The sequence below is a fragment of the Mytilus californianus genome, unplaced genomic scaffold (genome assembly GCF_021869535.1).
Source record: "Mytilus californianus isolate M0D057914Y unplaced genomic scaffold, xbMytCali1.0.p SCAF_14, whole genome shotgun sequence".
NCBI classification, from domain to species: domain Eukaryota; kingdom Metazoa; phylum Mollusca; class Bivalvia; order Mytilida; family Mytilidae; genus Mytilus; species Mytilus californianus.
In genome coordinates, this window is record NW_026262626.1 from 21,949,541 (window position 1) to 21,975,218 (window position 25,678).

Consider the following 25,678-nt stretch of genomic DNA (forward strand, 5'->3'; position numbering starts at 1 on the left):
CCTCCAGCATATCCCATCTTCTCCTGATTTGTTCTGACAGTAACCATCTTTCCTTTTCAATTTGGTCCCGCAGACATTTGGTAATTCCTCAGCGCTCATATTTTGTAATGATGTCATGTTCTTATTACCTCTACTGACTCATTTCTTTAAGGTGTTTAACCCTTTTCCCTCGATACCCCTTTTTTCAAATGATGGTGATTTCATAGTGTTTATATCCTAACTGACACTCCCTTTTTAGCTATTTCAATTTTGTGATATTCGTTAAGGTTTTGATCTGACTGCGCCGCATGCATCTTAATAACAACCCCCTTCCATCTGTATGATTTTAATTTCTGGTCCAGTTGTTCAAACTAGACCGGAAGTTAAAAAATATCGATTCTTTTTTTTTCTGATAAATACTTACATCCAAACGAGGTCACATGAATTGTATTCTCGATCTGTCTTTTTGCTCAATTGTTTCCCATTGCCTTTCGCATAGGCCCCAACTCGACTTTTCGTTTCCTCGATAATACGCCTGCAAGCCCACACTTTGACTGTTTCCCCTTCACGGTTTTTCATTGTAAGGATTTTGGCTTCTCCATACTGAGTGATAAGCTCTTTCACATGTAGGATTTTATAATATTCTCCAATGGGCAAGTTTCTCCATGCTAGGGTTTCTTGTTTCTGTTTATGTTTATGTTCCTTTTCCTGTTTGCATACCTTTTTGTTCAAGAATTCTACGCTAAGAAATTCATCTCCAATATTCATATTGTCAGATGATGATAATAATCTTGATGCCATAGTTTTGATACCCTTACTAACGCTTCCCTTTAAGCTAATCATTCCCCACCCACCCAATTTTTTTTTATCATTTTTGTCGCATATCATACGTTTGCGTGTTACCATTTTTTCTTCCATTTTTTTAAAGTTTCATGCTGATTTCTCCCTCAAAATAGATTTGTGGCAGAACCGGTAATTTGATACTACTCAGGTGATGTTTTAAATGTCAAAACGGCCTTTCATTTAATCATGTATACAACAATTAAAACTTTTTACATAAACGCAAGTTGAAGTTTATGTATTGAATTAATTTATACTACAGACAATGCATCCTTGTTCTGAACAATCATATGTCTCCAAGTTCATGTGAAAGTTTCCAAAAGGTTGACTATAAACATTTTGAGCCTACCTTTTATGAACGACTGACAACTATTCAATCACGACATTTGTTTTGCTAAAAACAAACTCAATGCCAAAAGTTTGAATCTCTTCAGGTTAATAACTCACTTTGAGTGTCATGCAATAGAAGTTCCCTCATAACATAAGTTCCAAATGGAAAATATCATGTAATACTGTAATATTTGTTCCTAACGGAATAAATGGTATAAAATAATTGTTCCAACAGGAATATATGTTATGGCATTATTTATAACAAAGTTCCCAGGGTAACATCTGCTAGGCGGAACAAATATACGTTGACATGAGTGGCATCGATTACATGGTAAGTCTGAATGCATGTATATATATAGGACATTATCAAACTACTTAAGGTTATCTTTCCCTAAATGATGGTTTATTCTTTCACATTGTACATGTTCATGCACTGTATTATATATTGACAATGCACGCACAGCCACTAAGTATCCAGTTTCTAAAAAAATATTTCTTTCTTTCTTTTTCCTTTTTTCTATGTAACTTGTCTGCGATTTGTACTTTCATAGGTGATGTTTTACTTTTATAAGTGAGATAGAAATATGGTAGGTACATGTACGTTCCTGCATTGAAAAAAGTGAAAAATCTGCTTACCCTTCCGGGGCACCTGAGATCACCCCGGTTTTTTGGTGGGGGTTCGTGTTGCTCAGTCTTTAGTTTACTATGATGTTTATTTGTACTGTTGTTTGTCTTTTCGTCGTTTTTCGTTTTTTTTTTTTTTTTGCCTTTTGTCTTTTGCCATGGTATTGTCAGTTTGTTTTCGATTGATGAGTTTGAATATCTTTGGTACCTTTCAGGTCTCTTTTGTAAAACCTAGTAGGTTTTTACCTGTCGTTATTTGTTTGAATATTGTACATGTTCAATTTTCATGAAACGTGTTAATGTGTTACCGTCCTGAACATTCATGAAATGTTCGCATGCACTGGGCGGTAGGCAAAAAAAAAAAAAAAAAAACAGCAAACGAAAATTATGTATTAAAAACAATCAATCTATTATATCTTACAAAGATCCACTTATTTTTCCAAATATACTGAGCACATATATATAATGATAACAAACCTTTTAGGGTTTAGTAAAACATTGATAAATGAATACAAAAACAATACAATTGTTGATATAAGTACATGTAATAAACTGTGCAAACAAAATTCAATGACATTGTATTATGTAATTCCAATTGAAAAAAAAAACAAAACATGAAGACAATACAGTACTCCTAGGTTGATTCGAAAAAAGAAGGTCCGACAAAAAACGAAAAGTGAACTCAAGCAAACACAGCAACAGCATATTAAATTGTCCGTTTTAACTTGATAATGGGCGATAGATCATTTTAAACTTTTAGTTTGTTTACAAGTAATAGAAAAGAAAGGATATGGGGTGTCCATCCATATCCATACCTGTCAACCTCTGAAAATGAAAATGCATGACCTGCATTGAGGAAGAAAATGTCAGGTCAGAACGCGTACGAAAGTTTTTCGGTTGAAATTTACTATTTAGTTTTTTTTTTTTTAATAATTATATACTATAACATATACCAGTTTCCTACAAATATTCACTATTGAATATACCGTTGAAAACTTAATTTTACTTCTTTACGTTGCTCTTACTTGACGGAGTACCAGGATGTCTTACAACAGAGTAGGTAACCTGTCGAAACAATATAAACTCAGGAGTCAAAAGTCGGTAATATGAAAATAGTCTATTGTGTGACTGAATATAATAACAATTAGAATAAAGCATATGTACAATAAAAAATGTTATTTTAATTGCTATATATACGATATGACGACACGTGAATACTCTCCGCTGCATTGTTAACATTTGACCTTTTTTACATTTGACTTGGATAAAATCTTATTCTAGTCTAGGGACCAGGATTTAAGGTTAGGGGGCGCAAACTTTAATTTTCGCACGAACATTTTTTTGAGGTTAAATTATCGAAATATTCTTTATTAAGCTGAGGACAACCCATGCTTTGCAAATTTCGGGAGGGGGGGGGGGGGGGCGCACGCCCGCCACGCCCCGCCTGAATCCGCCCCTGTACTCAATTTATATAAATGTTAGTTGTTTGTTTTATTTTATTTGTAAAGATGTTGGACGTCAAGGAGTCAGTATGGTATCGTTTTAAGTAGAACAAAATAATTGAGAATATTAAGGAGAATGTTAAATAACCAATCAAATCCAGTTATCTGTAATTCGTATTTTATAATGTGAGTAAGGGCGAGAAGGAGATATGCGTGCAGCATATAAATAATAAAACTGTACACTCTTTTCTGCTTGAATATAAGTTATTTCTTATCCAATTGATAGATTATTTCCCCTTGCAACGCTGTTAGCAAAACTTTTGCTGTACTGATTTGATTAATTGGAATGTTAAGAATGTCCTTGTCGATAACAACAAAATCGGCCGCCATACCAGCACTTAGGAAGCCAACTTCGTTTTCTTGTCGCATGGCATACGCGGCATTTATTGTTCTCATTTCTATTGCTGATTTAACAGAAATTGACTGAGAACCCCTCTGTGTTGCGTGCTGAATACTGATGAACGGATTGAGACTACTAACATCCCAGTCGCTGCTTAAAGTTACAGCAGCGCCTGTATCTTCAACACTTTTCACTGGAATAAAATTTTTTGCTCTGCTTTCACCGACAACGTTTTCGATCCTGTATAGCTTATTCGGTAGAGTATATGTACCGGTAACTTGGAAGTCCGCAATTACATCGAGTGCCTGAAATCTCGGAATATCACGTTGGTTCACGATCTCTAAATGCGTCATGCGGTGGCGAGTTCCACTTACTTTTGTTCTTTCAATCGCATTTAACACCTCTTCTACACCACGGTCACCTATAGCATGAATATGAAAGTCAAACCCTTTATCATATCCAAAAGCTTGCAAGTGTTCAAAATATACTTGCAACCTTTCCTGTGTAAAATAATTCATGCCAATGTTTTCATCTAGACCAGGTAGATGAAGGTTTTTAACGTACGGTTTCAACATTGCGCCTGTTGTACTTTCTAGCAAACCATCTGAATACACCTTTATTTCATTAATTTTCAGAAAGCATTCATTTTTGTTGTAACCATTGGTGTATAATTCTTTCAACCTTTGGATTTGCTCTGCGTCATTCATATGAGGATACGCCCAGAGTCCAAGAACAGCTCGAACGGTTAATTCCTTGTCATCACATGCCATTTTCCAAGCTTCGTGATGGTTTCGTTTCCAATAAGTCCTTGCGTCGCATACAGATGTAATTCCGTTCATGCGTAGTTCCTCCAGACCAAGAAGTAAAGCATCATAGTTCATTTCGTCTAGGTTTTTAAAGGATTTCATTGCTAAGTCCATGATTTCATTTCCAGCGTTTTCAAATAATATTCCATTCGGTTCACCAGTATTTGCATCTTTCATTATAATACCACCAGGATTATTTGGTGTGTCTTTAGTAATACCTGCCAATTTCAGGGCCTTGGAATTAACCCATACAGAATGAGAAGTTTCTTCCATTATGATGACAGGGTTTGTATCCATGACTTCATCAATAATTTCTTTCGGAGGCCTTCCGCCATTATCGATATGTTCCAAAATATATTCAATCGAATGACCATGACCTAGAACCCAGGCAGTGGCATCATTACGTGGTTTACATTGAGAAATATTATACAACATGTTTTCTGGGGGTGTGTTTGATGGAACTGAACATCCTCCGCCAAGCTCTGTCATAGCTTCTAGAGGATGCATATGAACATCATGAAAACCAGGCAACACTGTATTCCCTCTTAAATCATGCACATAGCTAAACTCTAAAAAAAAATCTTTTTTTACATTTGAAGATTTACTATTAAACAAATTCTACGAAATTACTATAAAATGGAATGTACAGTAATATATAATATATAAGATATGTGTGGCTAGCGCTTTCATTGTTTTGAGAGTTTTTAAGACAAAATTTTATACAGAAGGAATAATGCGCTGGAAAAAGCACTATTTGTTCTATTTATTTTTTATTAACTATAGTATCAAGTGTATTAGAACATTTTCTATTCATATAGAAATAAACTAATCAAAGATACCAGGGTTAAAATTGTGTACGCCAGACGCGCGTTTAACCTTCAAAAGACGCTCGAATAAAAAAAGTTAATAGGTCAAATAAAGTACGAAGTTGAAGAGCATTAAGGTCAAAAATTCCGAAAGGTTTTGCCAAATACTCCATAACGTCTTGATTATATTCAACGAAGAGTTTGAATTGTTATAAAACAAAGAGCTTGTTATCTCTTTAAAGACGGTAATTGTTTTTTTAAAGTCCGTTTTCTTTCCCACAATCCTTGAATTTTCACATATTCGCCATTGCACTTGTTACACATGGCACAGATTAAAACAAACTCCATATATTCAATATGTTTTTTCATCATTCAATTTCAGTATGATTCTTTAAAAATTAACTACAAGTTGCAAATATGTCATGCATTTTTAGGAGAAGAACAAATTAACAATTAATACAATAAATAGTTTCTGCTAAGTATGTCGTCAGGGATAACTCGCGGGAAATAAACTCAGCAGGGATTTTACGGTTTGACGGGGAAAATCCAATGATGACCAAATTCATTTACCCCAGTCAACCTTTAGGAACTCGGTCCACTGAAAGGAATAATCAACATTTTAACAACAATGGAATGTTTGCACAGGAACAGGACTTTTGGGAAAATTGTACCAGATACAACTGTAGAACCAATTGCAGTTCTTGAAATTAACATGCATCTACAACTCTCTCCCCAGATGACAGGGTAATTTCTAACATAACTAGGCCCTAATTATGTATGGGTACAACATGTTTCCAAAGACGGTTTATTTATAAATCCCAAATGTTGGAAGTTGCTTGTTTAGTTCGCTTAATCGCTTTGTCGCGGTTTGATTGGTTGTATACGATCTGTCAGTCTATCTTTCTGTCGGTTATATTAATTAGTCGGTCGGACGGTCGATCTGTCTGTTCTTCTGTCCATCCAGCCGCTGTCTGTCTGTCTTTTTTTTTATTACAGATACCAGGCTTATAATTTGGTGCGTCAGACGCCCGTTTCGTCTACACCATACTCCTCACTGGCGTTCGAATTAAAACATTTGGAAACCAAATAAAAAAACGAAATTGTAGAGCATTTGAATCCGAAAATTCCAAAACGTTACGCGAAACACGTGTTGGGCAATCTATGCTTGGGATAAAAATACCCCTGCATAGAATATAGATTTTTTTAATTTGTCTAACATTGAATTGACCATTAATGGCTTGGTGGTTTGCTATCATGATTAAAGAATGTTATAAGACGTCTATTTACGGTATGAGCTTACATCAGTACATTCTTGATTGCAACTAATGAAGTACAAAAAAAATTAGGGGCTCTTTTCACAAAAAATCATAATATTATAAATGATCGTTGAAAAGTTATCACAACAAAAGGTCAAAGGAACATGTTCAGAAAATAGCGATACATGCTATTAATTAAAGCTTGGGTCATAATTATAATACATTAAATGTTTACAAATTTAGAATCTTTTGAAATACTAAGGATTTTCTACCCAGGGAATAGATTATCTTAGCTGTTCGTACATTTTGGCTTTTTTTCACTTTTATGATTCGAGCGCCACTGCTGAGTCTTTTGCAGACAAAACGCGCGTCTGGCGTACAAAATTTGAAGCCTGGTACTAATCAGTTTATTGGTCATTAGTTTTGACTGAATGGGTGTATAAGCTACACTAGTACTTTACATGCATTGGTCAAAAACATGTTTAAGCTTCGCTGCATATCTGTAATAGAAACTTCGACATTTCTTTAGGATGAACATTGCAATTACATTACAATTCAATTAATACCTGTGTGATATTGTAATGCTCCAGCATTATCACCAATATATTCGATATAACCAGTATGATCATTTACAACCATTGCCTCTTCAGGGTGTAAGTCCCACTCATCATCGAATGGATCTACAGTATAGATTACACCGTTTGTGTAAATAGCAAAGCTTTTCCAACTGGCGTATCTTCCATAAACCACAGAAACTGTTATAAGAATGTATAACCACTTAAAGATGCATCTTTCTGAATTTCTAATTTTCATCCTCTTTTAGGCCTTTACCAATAATATCAACGAATAAGCTAACCTGAAAAAAGACAGGAAAGAAATGCTCAGTTGCATAAATATGGGAGTTGTATTATAGCCGTCAAGTCAATTTAAAGGGGCACTAGCAGTCAAATTCATGTTCACCGATTTGACTCAAATTCTCATTAAATTATTCATTCTTATAAAAAGTATAAAATAAATAATTTACAGGGCATGGGCTCGATAATTTGTAGCTTTGTTTCGTGTGTATTTAAGTCCTGACGCCATCTAATTAACTATCGAGTTGACCTCCGAAGACTTCCGATGGTCATATATAGCGATATAAACATAAATATAGATATATATAGAAAGTGAACTCGTGTAATTGGATTTTTCTAGATCTGTTTAATTTCATATTATAGATTAAAAATATATGTTAATCATCGTTTTAACCTGTATACGAATGTTTTTTTTTTTGATCGAATCAGTCAATCAAATCATTTACCTTTGTTTCACTTTCAATGTTGACATTTTTTTCCTTTAAATAACCGAACACGCACAATGCATGCGTTATCCGTCTCTAGATAAGGGGTTAAATTGTAGTTCAGATGAATACGGATTCAATGAGGTCGAATTATTCACTTGCAAGTGAATAATTCATCATCAATGTTTCTTAGCTTAACTCGACAAAATTGAACCATACTGGCCGCTTAAAGCGAATTATTATTTCACTATTTCACTTTCATTAATGATTAAGCAAAAACAAAATCATACTTTAGATTTTTTATGTATCTCATAGCTAGTGCCCCTTTAATAATCAAGAACTAAATAAATTATACCGATTACATTAATGACTAAAGATATTGAATAACGACATAAGCATCCAGGAAATTTGATTTCTCTATTGAGTAACAAAAAGAAACAAACTTCATTTTAAATCAGAAAACTTTTTGTATACAAAAATAATATCTTCTGATAAGAGTGTAGTTTTTGCCTTTCGTTAAAATCATTCACACGTTCATAAATTCTTGCGCATCATTCTCAATAAAGAAGACATAATGGTTCACTTTACATAGCAATTTGCATGAAGTACGGTAGTAAATTGCTGTTTTTTATATTTTTTCAGGTCCAAGTTGACATTTGTCACTTCAGCAATCTATATTTACTTTATGTCGTTAGGTTGCTATCATTTAGACATATATGAAAATAAGAAGATGTGGTATGATTGCCAATGAGTAAATTTTCCAACAGAGACCAAATGAAGTAAATGTTAGCAACTATAATAGGTAACCGTACGGCCTTCAACAATGACAAAAACCCAGACTAACGGCCTAATTTCTGTAAAGAAAAAACCTAAATAATATATTTAGCAACAAACTATAACCACTGAATTACAGGATCCTAACTTGTGAATGCGCACACAGAATACGGCGAAGTTAAACATCTTTGTGGGCGCCCAACCCTCCACTAACCTTAGACAATGGTGTAACAGCTCAACAGAAGAACAGACTAAAATAATAAGTTGAAAAGGGCTTGACTCATCAAATCGACAGCAAAACAAGTGTTTTATCGTTCTATTAAAGTAATAGGGTATGCTCATGTGCATTATAATACTTAAATGTACCAATCTATACAACGAAAGAGACAATACACACGCACTTGAATGATGAGGTTTTATCATTCATTTAAATAGAAGTGAAACCAACACTGGTATACCTTATCAATAGATCGTGTTTAAAATTATTTCTATAGTCTGTACGAATGTTGAAATTTTTTCATTAAAACACAAATTAAAGGTTACACAGTAAAAATATTATACGAATCAGTGCACATTTCACAGCGGTATAACATGTTACTTTAATTATTCTTCCCTTAGTTTATTTATTTTGTATTTACATTGTATCATAGATCAAATTTATTTGTTCAGTGTATTTCACCGGTGTTAATATGCCTTTAGATTGAGTTAAGCCATTTCAACTGATAGTTTATAGTGTGTATTTCTATGTTGTGATGTTACACTATTGTTTCAGATAAGGGTGAAGGTTTGGTACCATTTAAATGTTTAAACCCGCTGCAATTGTTTTCACCTGTCCTAAGTCAGGAATCTAATGTTCAATAGTTGTCGTTTGTTGATGTGGTTCATAAGTGTTTCTCGTTTCTCGTTTTTTATATAGATTAGACCGTTGGTTTTCCCGTTTGAATGGTTTTACACTAGCAATTTTTAGGGCCCTTTATAGCTTGCTGTTTGGTGTGAGCCAAGGCTCCGTGTTGAAGACCGTACTTTGACCTATAATGGTTTACTTTTATAAATTGTGACTTGGGTGGAGAGTTGTCTCATTGGCACTCATACCACATCTTCTTATATCTACATACAAATGGCACTTGTTTCCGGAATAAATTAATCAGATACATTTGCGACCTACAGTATCGAAAGAATTTTGCGTTGAGATTATTGAATTATGTACTACAATATTTGTTATATTGGCCTATAATTTGTTGATATATCCATTCAGTTGTGTTCTTCAATGAAAAGATGTATCATGAACGATATCCATCAAATAACTCAAATCGCAATCCCGTAGATAGCAAAATATCTGAAAACACACTCGATGAAAATTATCACCCGCGACTTCGTCTTGGGTGATAATTTTTTCCCTCGTGTGTTAATCTACCCTTACATCTTCATCCAAGTGCAGTATGTTTATATGAACGTCCAGCAATAAATATAACTTCATATCAGGACGTAGACGTATATTGAATGTGATTTGAAACCGAACCCTGTTTTGTACTAGACCGATATTCTTAGCCGGATTCTTAACGTGCTAGTTCACATGGTTGCAGTCTGCAAAAATACATATTTTCCTATCCTAACACATTGTTCTGACTCCGCACCGGCCATTTTGATCTCTTGTTCTTAAATTCATAGTTTTAATTGGAGAAACAACAAATACTATTTTCAACTATTTGGTTTGACCCGACCATGGATTGAACCTACGACCTCCCACACTAGAGACGAAATGAACGAGATGGTAGTTGTATCGACAAGGTGGTAAATATGTAAATGTATGATACATATTTTATGATTTACTGTCGAAATTACAGACACTGTCGCTCCTTACAAAACAACAAAAGTAGACCAAGCAAACATATGTGTTCTGAAATGTTAAGTAATACCACACGAGCTATATAAGTCCTGCTCGTGTAATGTAATATAATTTATGTTGTGAAGACCTTATCGTGGATACGTATAGTTGATTGAAGAGTTGTATTTTTTCCAAAGGATTCGTGCACCCATCAATTTCGTCTAGACCACTATAAACACTATTTCCGGTTGGTTGTAAATCAAATAATTGTCAATACTTTTTTAACCGCACGAAAATTCAGAGCTCGTCATTTGTATTTGGTTTTTGTAGAAATTAAGACCGTATGATAACCACAGCACTGTCTACGAGGATGTGGATGGGGGTTTACAGAATAGAGAATAATAGGCCAAAAATATAAAGAATAGAGGAAAATGGACTTAAAATAATAAAGAATAGACAATAAAGAGGAGCAAAAATATAAAGAAAAGAGAATAATAGGCAAAAAGTATAAAGACAAGAAAAAATGGCCTAAAAAATTAAAGAGGTAAAAAATGAAGGACCCCCATCCAGACACTCGTCTATCTACAGAAAATTTGAAATATTGTAATGAGAAGATGTGGTATGAGTGCCAATGAGACAGCTCCCCATCCAAGTTACAATGTGTAAAAAGTAAACCATTATAGGTCAAAGCACAGTCTTCAACACGGAGCCTTGGCTCACACAGAACAGCAAGATATATATAAATGGCCCAGAAATGACTAGTGTAAAACAATTCAATCAGGAAAACCAACGGTCGAATCTATATCATTGTATATAAAAAAAACGAGAAACGAGAAACACATATGAACCACACCGACAAACGACAACCACTGAACAAAGGATTTGTGTTCACTATAAAGTCTTGATGTTTTTAAATGTCACCTATATACTTCAACTTTAATTTATAATTTTTAAAAATAGTATTATGATTTGTGTAAAGTCAAGACTAGTGAACATGGTGAAGAAAATATATAACTTCATAATTTTCCATTTAAAAAAAAATATAATTTGATCTTACCGTTTCATTCACGAAATTCAATCAGCTAATGTTAGTTTTGTTGTACCTCTATATATATATATATATATAATATGGTATTTAATAATAATCGAAATAGGTTTCGGTCCGACGAACACATATAGTTTGAAAATAGGGACAATAACTTCAATTTAGTTTATAGACAAATACACTTAGTTATGTAATATATGAGGGTATGGATGGAGGAAAAGAGGAGTGGGTTCTTTATCTGTGTATTCCTTATTGTTAAGCTATTTTGTGTTTGTTCTTTATTATGGTTCATTATATGTTCTCTATTGTTTGTAATTTAGCACCCTCGTTTTCTTTTTTATTTTGTTATTTGCCCCTTTTCACTTTTTTTCCATTATTCTCTATTTTGTAAATTCCATTGAGACCCTCATTTTACGTGAAGTAGTTGTAGTTTACAATTATCAGGGGTACGTTAAAGTCCGTTATTACATTGACAAAGAAAGGATATGTTCACTTAACTTTGTTTGTCAATGAGTGAGGTAGATGAGTACATGTAATACACCAAATGAAAACACAACATAAGGCTTATTCACTCAGTTAATGGTAATGTATACACTAGTTACTTCTCCTTCGCCATGCTCGTCCAAATTCAAAGTATTTCTTTATTTAAATCCTTTGAATAAATAAAACAAAATCTTGGTATAGATTTGATTGTTCGCAGTACTTCTTTTTTCTAGCAAACAATGATTAATAACACAATTATCCAATACATAATATAACAATCATATTCAAATTGTTCATACAGCAAAATGTCCAATACATCTAAGTAAATTGAAATTAAACTAAAAATAATAACCAAACATTAATATGTGACAATAAACTGCGAACTAACTGACTGTCATAGTTACTGTGAGCATCTTCATTGAACTGATACCCCCAAAAAATTCTTTATATAGTAAACGGAACCCAACCTTTTAAACCATCAATGCAATTCACGTGCATATATAACCCATATTTGAAATTCAAAAACAAGAACCCGTTATACAACTAATCTAACCAGTTTTGAACATATTAATAGTATAACTACAGCTATAGGAACAACAACCCCAAGTCTCAACTAAGATAAATATAAAAAAGACTAATGGATAATAATACATATTATATTTCATGTATACGTTAATGAGACAGCTGCTTGTCAACAAAAATAATCGATTGTCTCCGGCTTCCTCCCCCAATAAAAACTGTCCAACACGAATTAGCACAATAGTACTGAAAGTGGAGTTAAACACCAATTAATCAATCAATCACCTATCAACACAAATAACAAAAAAAAAAAGATCGTTATAAAAATGGAGATGTGGTATAATTGTCAATGAGAATACTATCCAAAAATAGCCCAATGACGTGGATTTAATCAACTGTATGTCATCGTGAGATCTTCAACAACAAGCATAACCCATACCGTATAGTCAGCTATATAAGGCACCGACATAACAAAATGTGAAATTTTATAACGAAAAATGCAATGTCTTGAATAATGAAATAACAACAAATGAAAAATAAATATAATAGACAGTAGCAAATGACAACTACTGACTAACAAGCTCCTGACTTAGAATACCCACATATGACATGAAAGGGGGCAGACATTTTTACAGTGCAACATACCACATACGGAAACCTCAATTAGTTGCCATCATGGTTCTTTAACGAGCATATAGTGTGACATTCTCTCTACACAAGACATAAGATTTAACGGCCATATTTTTATCGAATGTGGACGACAACAGGTATGTTTGGTTTGGTTGTAACTACATTATCTTCTTTTTTCTTCGTATTGAATATTCTAAATTAGAACAATTTTTTTTCAAATCTTTGATCCGAAATTAGCAACACGGATTGTGCCACTAAAAATAAGGAACTGCTTACCATTCCGGAGCTACTTACGTCATCCCAAGTTCGGATGGTGTTGCTGTTGCTTTGTATTCTGGGTTGTTTAATGTTATCTTTTCTTATGTCTTATGTCTTTAGTATTCTGATGTTTGAATTCAATCGGTCATGAACTCGTCTATCCTTTGTTCTGAAAAAGCTATTTTAATCAGGCTGGTAAAGTTTAATGGTTAAACAAAATAGTTTATACACTTTACAAACTATTATATGGTTAAGGGCCTTCAAACTTATAGTATTCAATAAGGAGCGTAAACATTTCACTCTTCCGGTTCAGCAGCGTTTACTCTCAGATTTTTAGAAGGAATCGTAGTGCTCAATATTTAGTCATCTGTGCAGTGTACTATTAACTGTTTATTGTCTGTTTCTTTTTGCCATAGTGATGTCTGTCTGATCAACTGTGTCGTTATGTCATTATTTGAATGTGCGAAACATTTCATGACTTTGTGCCTTTATCGACATAACCGTAACATGTTGTTTTTGTAAACAAGAAATGTCTACATTGATAGTTTTACAGATTTAGTTGGTTGGAAAGAAGGAAAGGTTAGTCGTGAACCGGTCTTGTTTGAAGGTCAAATGTCATTCGAATTCCTTCAAAATTTGGTGTGCACTGACTTGCAAAGGAAAATCAGTGTGTAATTCGGGTTGTGCATTTTGAACAGCATTTGTCTTGTAATGAACTTTGTCAATATCAAGCATCAGAACTTTGTCATAATATCAATACACACATGACAGATACTGATGATGATGATGATACTTGATTATCTGAACTATTTACGTCTTTTACGTTCTAATGACTTTGAAAATATACTTGACATTCAGTTATTGTCAATTTTTCCAACTGATATTTATACATTAATAATTTATGTTAGTTAGCACACACAAGCTATCTCCGGTTCATATGATATTGTAACCTGGATAGGATATTAATATATTCTAAAACGTTTATACGAAAACAAATATGTCATAGATACCTTTAATCTGAAATGAAAATGTCAAATACTGACTAAAATGCCAGTGGTTTTATTATGGGTTAGTCCTTCTTTACTTCCCGTTTAAGTTGTTAATATTATAACAAGTCGTTTAAAGACTTTGATGTTATGTGAATTATTATAATCAAAGTTCAAGGTTATCCTTGTATGGAAACAAAATGAAGTCATAAATGAACAAAAGATCATATTTAATAAAAACCGCAATTTTAATGTATAAAAACGTTATTCTTTTTTATATTTGATTTGATATCTTCTACAAGATTCATAAATGCTGAATCAAATCATGTTCTCTGACTTATCAATATGATTAAAATTTCGGAAATAAACATGAGATTTAAAGTTAAGATACTATTCGGAAATATATAATTGTTAACCTTTGACCCTCATTATACAAAATAGCGACCATTTCTTATGCTTACTGCATCATTATTCTGAAAATTCACGATTATCTCTTTCCAAGGCCATATAATTTAGCCATGTATTCGATTGGTGAATTAATTAATTTAACATATCATTTTATGTTTTTACCGCTCTTTTTTTACAGACTGTAACACTTACACTGTCCTGCTATTCAACAGTCTAATGCAACATCGTTTGTAACGTTCATTTTGATTGGATAACGTCACAAATTTTCATGGCATCAATTCACAATTGATGTTATGAAAACTAACTCGCATTCGCAGACGACGTATGCCAGATTATAAATGCATGATTTGACGTTGTTTTCTGTCAATTTCATTAGAATGGAGATAACAATATTGTATTTTAAGCTCCGACGGCATCAATTGGTGATTTGATGGTCGCAAATACCCGTTTACTGGCTCCGCTAACGCGTCGCCAGTAAACTTAATTTGCGACCATCAAATCACCAATTGATGCCGTCGGAGCTTAAAATACAATACAGGTATCTCTTAATTTTCTACGGACTTACATTTGAAGATTGATTATGTATGGTTATCACAGACAGCTAAAATAATGAGTCTTCGAATAATTGAAGGCATCCAGGAAAAAAATATGAAGATTCAGATTATAAAGCAAATTAAGCGCTAAATTCATATTGCAGAAACTGGGAATTGCAATAGAATAGAACTTCGTATTTTTAACACAAACCAAAAATGATGCACACTTTCAAGCGATACATAAAATAGTCAGGACTTAAATGATATATTAAAATAATAGCTGGTTTATAAATTACATTTTTTTTTATTCACAATAAAATCCCACAGTGCTTTTAATTGACTTTTGCAAGAATCTACACACAATTACATATTTTCAACAAAAATGTTTTAACATCATCTTTACTTTATTCACAGTCAATTATTTCAAGTCAAAAGCAAAAATAGTCAGCGGTACCGGGTTCAAGCATTTTTTTAAAATTTTTTAAAAACATTTTGAAGACAGCATCTTCTTCTTAATTTCCATAGATGACTGACCTACACTAATAACTACGTCTGTCTTGTTCCATATACCAGATATTTCTTACGAAAGCGCTGGATCGTTTTGAGAATACATACGCATATAAAGTGTGCAGAACAACACCAATATTAGAAAGAAGTCCATTCATTGGGGATGTATATCTACGCAGTCTCTGTTGTAATAAATTAACTTTCGTCACCTGTGAAATGTACCAGCTCATATCGCACATTAGTATTCTTTTTGAAATTTTAGAATGATACAAGCGTGTCTTCGGGTTTTTAGTTTGTATATATAAGATTGTTTAAGTTAAATCAGAATACTAGAAGATTGATATGATTCATTTTACATCATCATCATTATACTGATGAAGGAGATCTGTTATCCGAAATATTCATAGATACTTATTTCTATTGTGTCCTTTTTTTTAATATTGGTGTTGTTTTGAACACTTTTTCAGGCGCATATATAATTTATTTATTGTGTACAAAATCTTTTCTCTTAACGATCTGGAGCCCTTGTAAGAAAGATCGTTGTTATCAATAAATATGATGATATATAGTATTATACAGATGACAAATTTCAAATGGCAGCGTGACATTTACATAATCTCTTTCATAGTATCCGTTTTCTAATTTTCAAAAATTTTCTTTATTGAAACTGTGCAGGCAAAGAGTCAATCTTTCTTTTCAGATGTTGGGAGGGGTTTTGTATTATACTTTAATCAAAAAATTGAAAAATCAACATACTAAAAAAGAATTTTAATTCTCACTGGTGTCTTATTTGAAACCAAAAAGAACAGCACCATGCATTACAGCCAATTCGGGTTTTTCGGGAAGAACAATATCAAATTGACTGAATTCCCTTTTTAGTTCACAAATAAGGATTGATGATTCAGCAAATCCACCAACGACGAAAATTGTTTCAACCGTTTGCATTTCATTTTCCTCAGATAGTAATAATTGTTTTAACTTTTTTACCAAACTGTCTATTGAAGTGTTGAAAAAAGAACGAACTGTCTTGGATGGAATGAAAAGTTTATCTTTTTCATTGTTTGAAAGTGAACCCGGAATTCTGACTCTGATAGATTCTGATTTATTCAGTTTATCAACTGTAAACTGTATTTTTTCATGCTCAAATTTTCCATCAAATACATGTAATCATCAGGATGATTTTCTTTTAATTCGGTAAAATCCTGTCCAAACTCTGATGAGCAATATTCTTCAAAGCACTTATTGACCGTTGTGCCACCCCATGTAAGCCCAAGTGCCTTTTGCTGGTATGAATCAGTTCTCCCATTTTCTCTCATGTGTACAGTTATGTCTATCGTCCCGCCTGTAAAATATCCAATAATTACAGTTTAGTTCATCTTTCGATATGACGGTAATCTAACCGACATTCAGATACACAAATATGATTCATGCAATGTACAAATATTATTTTCCGCAATAAATCCGGAAAAATATATGTCATTGCATTGTTAATTCATTCATCGAGATATTCTTGAATCAATTTACCCATATATAAGTAGCTTTGATAACAAATAGAAAACACATGGTTTTTATTCTGACTTAATTGTATTATTTTATAGATTAAATACATCAACCAAAGGACAATAATAACGAAATGGCATACATCTATCATAAAACAGTCTAAGACTTGAACAACATGTCAAGTCACATAAATGAACACTTCAACAGATGCTATCAAAAGAAAGCATTAACAAAAAATATACTGAAAAGAAGCCAGTTCCTGTTTACTCAGAGTTAAAATTTGATTCCAATCATAAGTTTCTTCATACTGATGCGATAAATAAGTGATTTCTATATAGTTTTGAGAGAAATAAGGGAGATAATTTGCTACTTCCGGTGAAGTCAATGTCACTTCCGGTCTCATATGATGGCTTCTTTCACACTGATTCCAAAAATATATAGTTTCTATATACTTTAGTGATAAGTTCATGTATTTAATTACAAAATATATGGATTCCGAGTACTTTTTCATGAAAACAGTGCAAAAATGGCTACTTCCGGTTTTCTCAAGGTCACTTCCGGTTGTCATTTTTTCAAGGTCATATGTCACCCAACCTTTTGTTAAAGGTCATATGGCTTTATAATGAACCAAGTTGAAGTAGTAATCAATTAACCTTATAATAAGACATTTCAGGGGCACTTACTCCCACAAGATGCCATTAGATTGTTTCAGACCAAATGTAAAATATCTTCATTACAATAAAGCAAACATTTTGCATTTGTTCTTTTATATATATCTTTAAACGTTGCGGAGAAAATGCATAAACAAGGAAAAGTCAAAATTGAGAACTTGAACTTGACCTTTGACCTTGACCTCATTTTCTAAGTTTGGACCTTTGGGACTCAAATAAAAAAGTTCCAGGGTTATATGGTTAAAGGTTTATAAGTTAAAAAGTCATACCGACAAATTTATTTTGTAAAGGTAGATAACTCCTATAAAATTTCATCGAATGGCTTCGATACAAATTAGCCAAAAATTCCTGAGGATGTAACGAACAATTTAGAAAAATAATTTTGTTGATAGCTAAAGTTTTTTTGTTACGAAGGAGATGCACATTATTGATAAACAGTGAATAGGGAGATAACTCTTACAAAGAAAAGTGTTCGTCTTAGCAGTGTGAAATTTAAAAGCGCATAAACTGTACGATACAATATGAGAAATATCTAAGCGACATATTGCGAAACAAAAATTTCAAAAGTTGGCGGAAAAAAAGAAAATAATAATAATTAAAAACCAATTGTTCAGAGAACAATTGAAGGTCTTTCCACCCATAAAGATCTATTTTGATATAGAACTATTAAAATTCGGTTTAAAATATCATATCCAGCTTAAAATGATAGCTTATTGTACACTGATTCCAAAAATATATGGTTTCTATACATTTTTTTTCTAAATAAGGGAGATACATTGTTACTTCCGGTTTGAAAAATGTAACTTCCGGTTTTTTTTTATAGTTTACTTGATACTGATTCCAAAAATATATGGTTTAATATACTTTTACATTAAATAAGTACAAAAAAATAGCTACTTCCGGTTGGCTTTTCCATGGTCAAGTGGCTTGCAACGTAATGCAAAAAGTCCCATGGCTTTATCATGTATACATATGAGGTAAAAGCAAAGGTCAATATCTAGAACGTCAAATTTACTTATGACCTTGAGCTCAATTTCAAGGTCATAAACCAAGGGCTTCAAATAAAAAAACCATAGGTCTTAATTATATATGGTTAATGAGTTATATCACTATATGCCTAATTTTTGATATAAGAGGGGAGAAAACTCCAATTTAATGTTAGTGTACCCTTTCAACCAAAATGTATGTGTTACGACATGTCGCAACTTACAATTTAGTAAAAATATGTTGTCGATATCTTATACGATTTTTGAAAAGAATTGAAAATAAGCCAAAATCAAAATTTAAAATATGACCTTGACCTCTGACCTTGACCTAATTTTCTTATTTTTGGATCAAGGACTTCAAATCAAAAGATCCTAGGTCTCTATCACTTATGGTTTACAAGATAGAAATGCATATCACTTAGATCAAATGCATAAGGGGAAATAACTCTCATATGGAGTGTTTATTTCGCTTCGGTCAAAATAGGACAAATTATGCAAAGGATATAACGAGCAATTATATAAAATAGATTTGTCGCTTTCTTTTACGGTTACGGAGGAGATGCAGTCACAAGGAAAACAGTGTTCGGGGAGATAACTCCTACAAAGAAAATTGTTCGGCTTAGAATGGGTGAAAATAAAAAGCGCATAAACTGTATGATACTATATAAGAAATATCTAAGCGACATCTTGCGAAACAAAGATTTTACGCGAGAACAAAATTAGGCAGAAGAAAATAATAATTAAAAACCAATTGTTCAGAGAACAATTGAAGGTCTTTCCACCCATAAAGATCTATTTTGATATAGAACTATTAAAATTCGGTTTAAAATATCATATCCAGCTTAAAATGATAGCTTATTGTACACTGATTCCCAAAAATATATGGTTTCTATACATTTTTTTTCTAAATAAGGGAGATACATTGTTACTTCCGGTTTGAAAAATGTAACTTCCGGTTTTTTTTTATAGTTTACTTGATACTGATTTCAAAAATATATGGTTTAATATACTTTTACATTAAATAAGTACAAAAAAAATAGCTACTTCCGGTTTACACATGGTCACTTCCGGTTGGCTTTTCCATGGTCAAGTGGCTTGCAACGTAATGCAAAAAGTCCTATATCATGTATACATATGAGGTAAAAGCAAAGGTCAATATCTAGAACGTCAAATTTACCTATGACCTTCAGCTCAATTTCAAGGTCATAAACCAAGGGCTTCAAATCAAAAGACCATAGGTCTTAATTATATATGGTTAATGAGTTATATCACTATATGCCTAATTTTTAATATAAGAGGGGAGAAAACTCCAATTTAATGTTAGTGTATCCTTTCAACCAAAATGTATGTGTTACGACATGTCGCAACTTACAATTTAGTAAAAATATGTTGTCGATATCTTATACGGTTTCTGAAAAGAATTGAAAATAAGCCAAAATCAAAATTTAAAATATGACCTTGACCTCTGACCTTGACCTTATTTTCTTTTTTTTTTTACCAAGGACCTCAAATCAAAAGATCCTAGGTCTCTATCACTTATGGTTTACAAGATAGAAATGCATATCACTTATATCAAATGCATAAGGGGAAATAACTCTCATATGGAGTGTTCGTATGGCTTCGGTCAAAATTGGACAAATCATGCGAAGGATATAACGAGCAATTTTATAAAATAAATTTGTCGCTTTCTTATACGGTTACGGAGGAGATGCAGTCACAAGGAAAACAGTGTTCGGGGAGATAACTCCTACAAAGAAAAGTATTCGGTTACGCAGGGTGAATTTCAAAGGCGCATAAACTGTTCGATATCATATACCAAACATCTAAGCGACATCATGCGAAACAAAATTTATACGAAGAATAAATATATTTAAGAAATAAAAGTGGCGGAAGAAGAAAAAAAAAATAATTAAAAACCAATTGTTCAGAGAACAATTGAAGGTCTTTCCACCACAAAAACATATTCTAATATGAAAGAAGTAAAATTAGGTTTAAAATGTCATTTCAAACGTCAAATGATAGCTTATTGAACGCTGATATCGAAAAGATATGGTTTCTATACAATATGTTTTTTTAATAAGGGAGATAATTTCTAACTTCCGGTTTGAAAAATGTTACTTCCGATACTATTTGAATATTTACTTGACACTGATTCCAAAAATATCTGGTTCTATATACTTTTATATCAATAAAGTACAAAAAATAGATACTTCCGGTTTACACAAGGTCACTTCCGGTTGTTTTTTTTTCAAGGTTAAATGGTTTGAAACCTCTTGCAAAAAGTTTCATGGCTTTATCGTGTATACATATTAGGTAAAAGTAAAGGTCAAAATCTAGAATGTCAAATTAAGCTATGACCTTGAGATCAATTTCAAGGTCATAAACCAAGGACCTCAAATCAAATGACTATAGGTCTTAATTATATTTGGTTAATGAGTTATATCACCATACGTGTATTTTTAAATACAAGAGGGGAGAAAACTCCCTTTTACGTCCAACGTACCCTTGCAATCAAAATTTACGTGTTACGACATGTCGCAACTAACAGTTTAGTCAAACTAATTTGTCGATATCTTCCGAAATGTGGAAAGACCTAATAATCAGAACAAATACAATAGGTCTTTCCACAGAAAAGTGGAAAGACCTAATAATCAGAACAAATACAATAGGTCTTTCCACCGAAATGTGGAAAGACCTAATAATCAGAACAAATACAATAGGTCTTTCCATAGAAAGTGGAAAGACCTAATAATAATAATAATAATCAGAACAAATACAATAGGTCTTTCCACCGAAAAGTTGAAAGACCTAATAATCAGAACAAATACAATAGGTCTTTTCACAGAAAAGTGGAAAGACCTAATGATTGATACAATCAAACTAACATTTAAATATTTCTAAACACAAGGTGTCTAAATAGCCACAGTTACATTGGCATTTAACTTACCACCAAGATCAACTACCAGATATTTTGTATTCAATGGCAACTTAGACAACAACTTTGTACGGTCTTCTGATTCAATTATTACGAAATCTTTTTGCTCACAGTAAAAGGCAGCAGCCTCAGGTTCAAGTATGATTGTTTGTCGATCTTTTGGTATTCCAGCCTGACAAAATTTCAAAATGAGTATAATCGTATGGTGATTCCAAAATATAATGATCATCATTTAAATAATTGTAAAATAGGGAACAAACAAACCGCGAAATGGTCAACGGGTAACTGCAAATCGATGAAATTATATTTTGAAGTTCAAAAACTAAATTAAATATATGAAATCTTTACAACATGTATCAACTCTACTGGCTAAGATTTAGCTCAATATGTGAAAGTATAAAGAAAAAAGTCTGTATAACTACATTTTTAATGCAATTTTCAAGGTCCAAAGACCATAACTTTGTCAAAAATCAGCAGAGCGAAACCAAACGTAAACTCGATCTGTAAGTCATCATAGTCGACTCACATGGTAAAATTAAGTTCAATATATGAAAGCATTGAGAAAAACAGTACAACTACTATTATTTTTCAAATTTTCAAAATCCTAAGATCGTTGTTTTAGCAAACATCGGCGGACCGGAACCAAACGTAAACTCGATCTGTGACTCATCATTGTCGAATCAAATATTAAAATTAAGCTTAGAAGTGAAAGTGTTTAGAAAAAAAAACACAAAAAGCCTGTATGACTACTATTTTCATCAAATTTTCAAGGTCCAGAGACCGTGTGTCGTCAAAATTCAGTAAAACAAAACCGAACGTACTGTCGATCTGTTACTCATCATAGTCCACTCGCATACTGAAACTCAGCTCAATACGTAAAGACTTTAAAAAAAAAGTATGTACAACTACTATTTTCATGAAATTTCAATGTCCAAATCCCGTTATTTTGGCACAAATCAGAGGAGCAGAACCAAATGTAAACTCGATTTGTAACTAATCATAGCAGACTCGCATACTAACAATCGGCTCAATATCTGAAGGTGTTTAGAAAAAAAAATCCGTAAAACTGACGGAATGACGGAATGACAGAATGACAGAATGATGAATAAGGGTAAAACTATATAGCAATGACAGCATAGTTGCGAGGCCATACAACTCCATATTATATTCTGCATTTATAAGCATTCATGCTAACTTGCCTGGAGTTCAAATAAAGTGAAAGTCATTTCATGTCATAAAACGAAAACAACACATTAAATAATTTCAGACGTCCTAAGCGCATTTTTTTTCCCGAAACTATCAAAACTATACCCTATTCTGCACTGTGCTGTACAATTCATTATACTTTTAATTACATATTATTTCGCATTGGTTCCCGGAAGTTTGATAGTACAAAAACATATACTTATGATCTCATCAACAGGGTAAATTTACCCTTCAATTTTAATTTCATATAAATTTTGTATATTTATAAAAAAGACCTTTTAACAATGGTTCTATAGTGATTCCGCGTCCTTAAGTTTTAATTTGATACCACAATTACCAAGATTTTACCTACTGACAGAGTTAAAGCTTTACGTTGCACTATATAGATTAAAATATGTTCTATTTTCTTGTATCTTCGTTCTGAATGGGCCCGAATTTGTGGTTTCATACCTAAAATAGTATCAATTTTTACCTGAAGTGCTGCTCTCTTGAAGAATCCCAATGTGTTTGTTTGCCAAATTACAGGAACAGTTAGTATCCACTTGACAACACCGTCGTCAAAATTCCTCAGTCTCTGATTTAAAGTTTTCAAGAGGTCATCTTTTAGGAATCTTATAATATTCGTAAGTACGTCTATCGCCTTCATTCTGTTTTTATTACGTATATCAAATAACATATACTGGTCATCTAAATGCTCCTGCTAAAAATAATACACAAATGTAATAATAATGATGATAATAATAACAATAATAATAATGATAATACTTTTAAGTTAGACTCTACAGCTATTAGTCATTATAGCTTTTAAATGTTCTTTGATTATAATATCGATATTTTAGAATAAAAATGCATTCCAGTTGACTTTGAGATATCTATAGCATTTGGTTGTTGACGTTCACCTCGACATTTTTTTACTCTATACTGATAAACTCACGCAAAGAGGAGAAGTTATGTTATGTGTTTTGTCGTTTAACAAAAATCTAATTGTTAGTTTTTATTAAAACAAATTGGTAAGCATAAGTATATAAGATATTATAAACAATAATTTTCACATCGCCATCACACTTTGAATACCTTTTCTGTAAGTTCAATCTTAATGTTCTGGAAAAAGTACCATTTGTCCATATCGAGGTCTTTGCTGCCAATATGATCATTATAAAAATCTTCTGCTTGATATCCGAAGCTGTGAAATTTTTGGTTTTCGTCGAACAGAACTGAAGTTGGGGTCTTGTTTCTTGTCCATTTACCAATCTGCCATTCTTTGCAATCTATTTTTGTTGTTCTTGATGAGTAGTCAAATTTACTCATGAATGCATATCCACTGAATATTGTTCCGAAATCAATGGCAGCGACAAATAAAGGTTCAAATATGGCCTTAAAAAATTAATGAACGTTTTAAGTCATCTCATAGGATGAACAAACTATATCTTAAACAGTGTTACCGGACTCTCAAACATACTGCTGATTTTCAAATCTTTTGACAAGACCTCATGAAACCGGCAATGCATGTTGTTTCTATTATTTAGCGACAATATTCAGCCAACAGATATAGCTAGCTTTCTAAAGCATAGAACACAATTTGACCTTACTTGATGATAGCATTTTTGACCAGTGTAGATACTTTTCATGTCGGGGTATTTTATAGCCGACTATGCGGTATGGGTTTTCTCATTATGAAGGCCTTCCGGTAGCCTATAATTGCTTAAGTTCCTTTCATTTGAACGTTGGTGGATAGTTTCATTGACAATCATAACACATCTCCTAATTTCATATTGGTAGTAATACTACGTACAATTACACCATTTATAAAAGTAAAATGAGCTTTTAAAGCTAGAATAGAAGCTTATTTTTCCTGATGAGCAAGTATTAGTTGTAATGTCAGCAACAATAACACACTCAATATTGAACTAAAACGAACGTTTATGCGAATGATTAAAAGGGTGTCATCTTTAACAAATTATAGATCTAAACCAAAAAAACAGGATATGATCGGTTCAGATGTTTGAATGTAAAATGTAAAAATCTTTCTTATTTTTGTTTGCAACTAATTTGACTGTCTATGAAAAAATTATTATGAGACTTATCATAAAATATGTCAACATATGTTATAGGAGTAGGACGACAGGTGTTTCATTTGGAATAGAATATGTTAACCCTTCTGAGCACCTCAGATCATCTCCGTTTTGTAATTCTATACAATTATTCAAGTGTAAATGAAAAAAAACCGTAAAAGCCTTTACACAGGTATTCTTAGAATGCAAAACTTGTGTTTATGAATCGAATAAATAAAAGTAATATATCAGATATACAGTAAAAACAATTACAAATACAATCTAAGTCTTCTTATACTGTGAAAGAAAGTTGAATGGTAAATTGTTATTGATAAGTTAAAGGTTAACTTTTTGGACAAATGTTGAGTATCGATATCAGCTATTTGTATACAGGTTTCATTTTGATCAATTGACTATTTTACACCGTGTATCGAAAAACCTCATTGTTCTCATTCTTGAAAATGTAGTTTTATTCATAAATTTTATATTGACATTGATAGGTATGATAGATAAAATTTCTGCGCGAATGCTAACTACCGAAATCAGCTATACTGGTATTGTATATTGTTGATCTTTGAAAGAATGTTTTGGTCCTCTTA

General features: G+C 32.5%; 1 protein-coding gene across 1 annotated transcript; it reads right to left on the reverse strand.

Annotated features, from left to right (window-relative positions):
• Window positions 1–2,147: 2,147 nt before the first annotated feature.
• On the reverse strand, window positions 2,148–11,458 carry LOC127724382 (putative amidohydrolase YtcJ). The gene is made up of 3 exons (XM_052231335.1): window positions 11,419–11,458; window positions 7,050–7,339; window positions 2,148–4,990 (listed from the first exon to the last, which is right to left on the reverse strand). Exons 2-3 carry the CDS (start codon window positions 7,294–7,296, stop codon window positions 3,480–3,482), a joined length of 1,758 nt encoding a protein of 585 aa, XP_052087295.1. The 5' UTR covers window positions 7,297–7,339; window positions 11,419–11,458; the 3' UTR covers window positions 2,148–3,479.
• Between the last annotated feature and the right edge of the window lie 14,220 nt (window positions 11,459–25,678).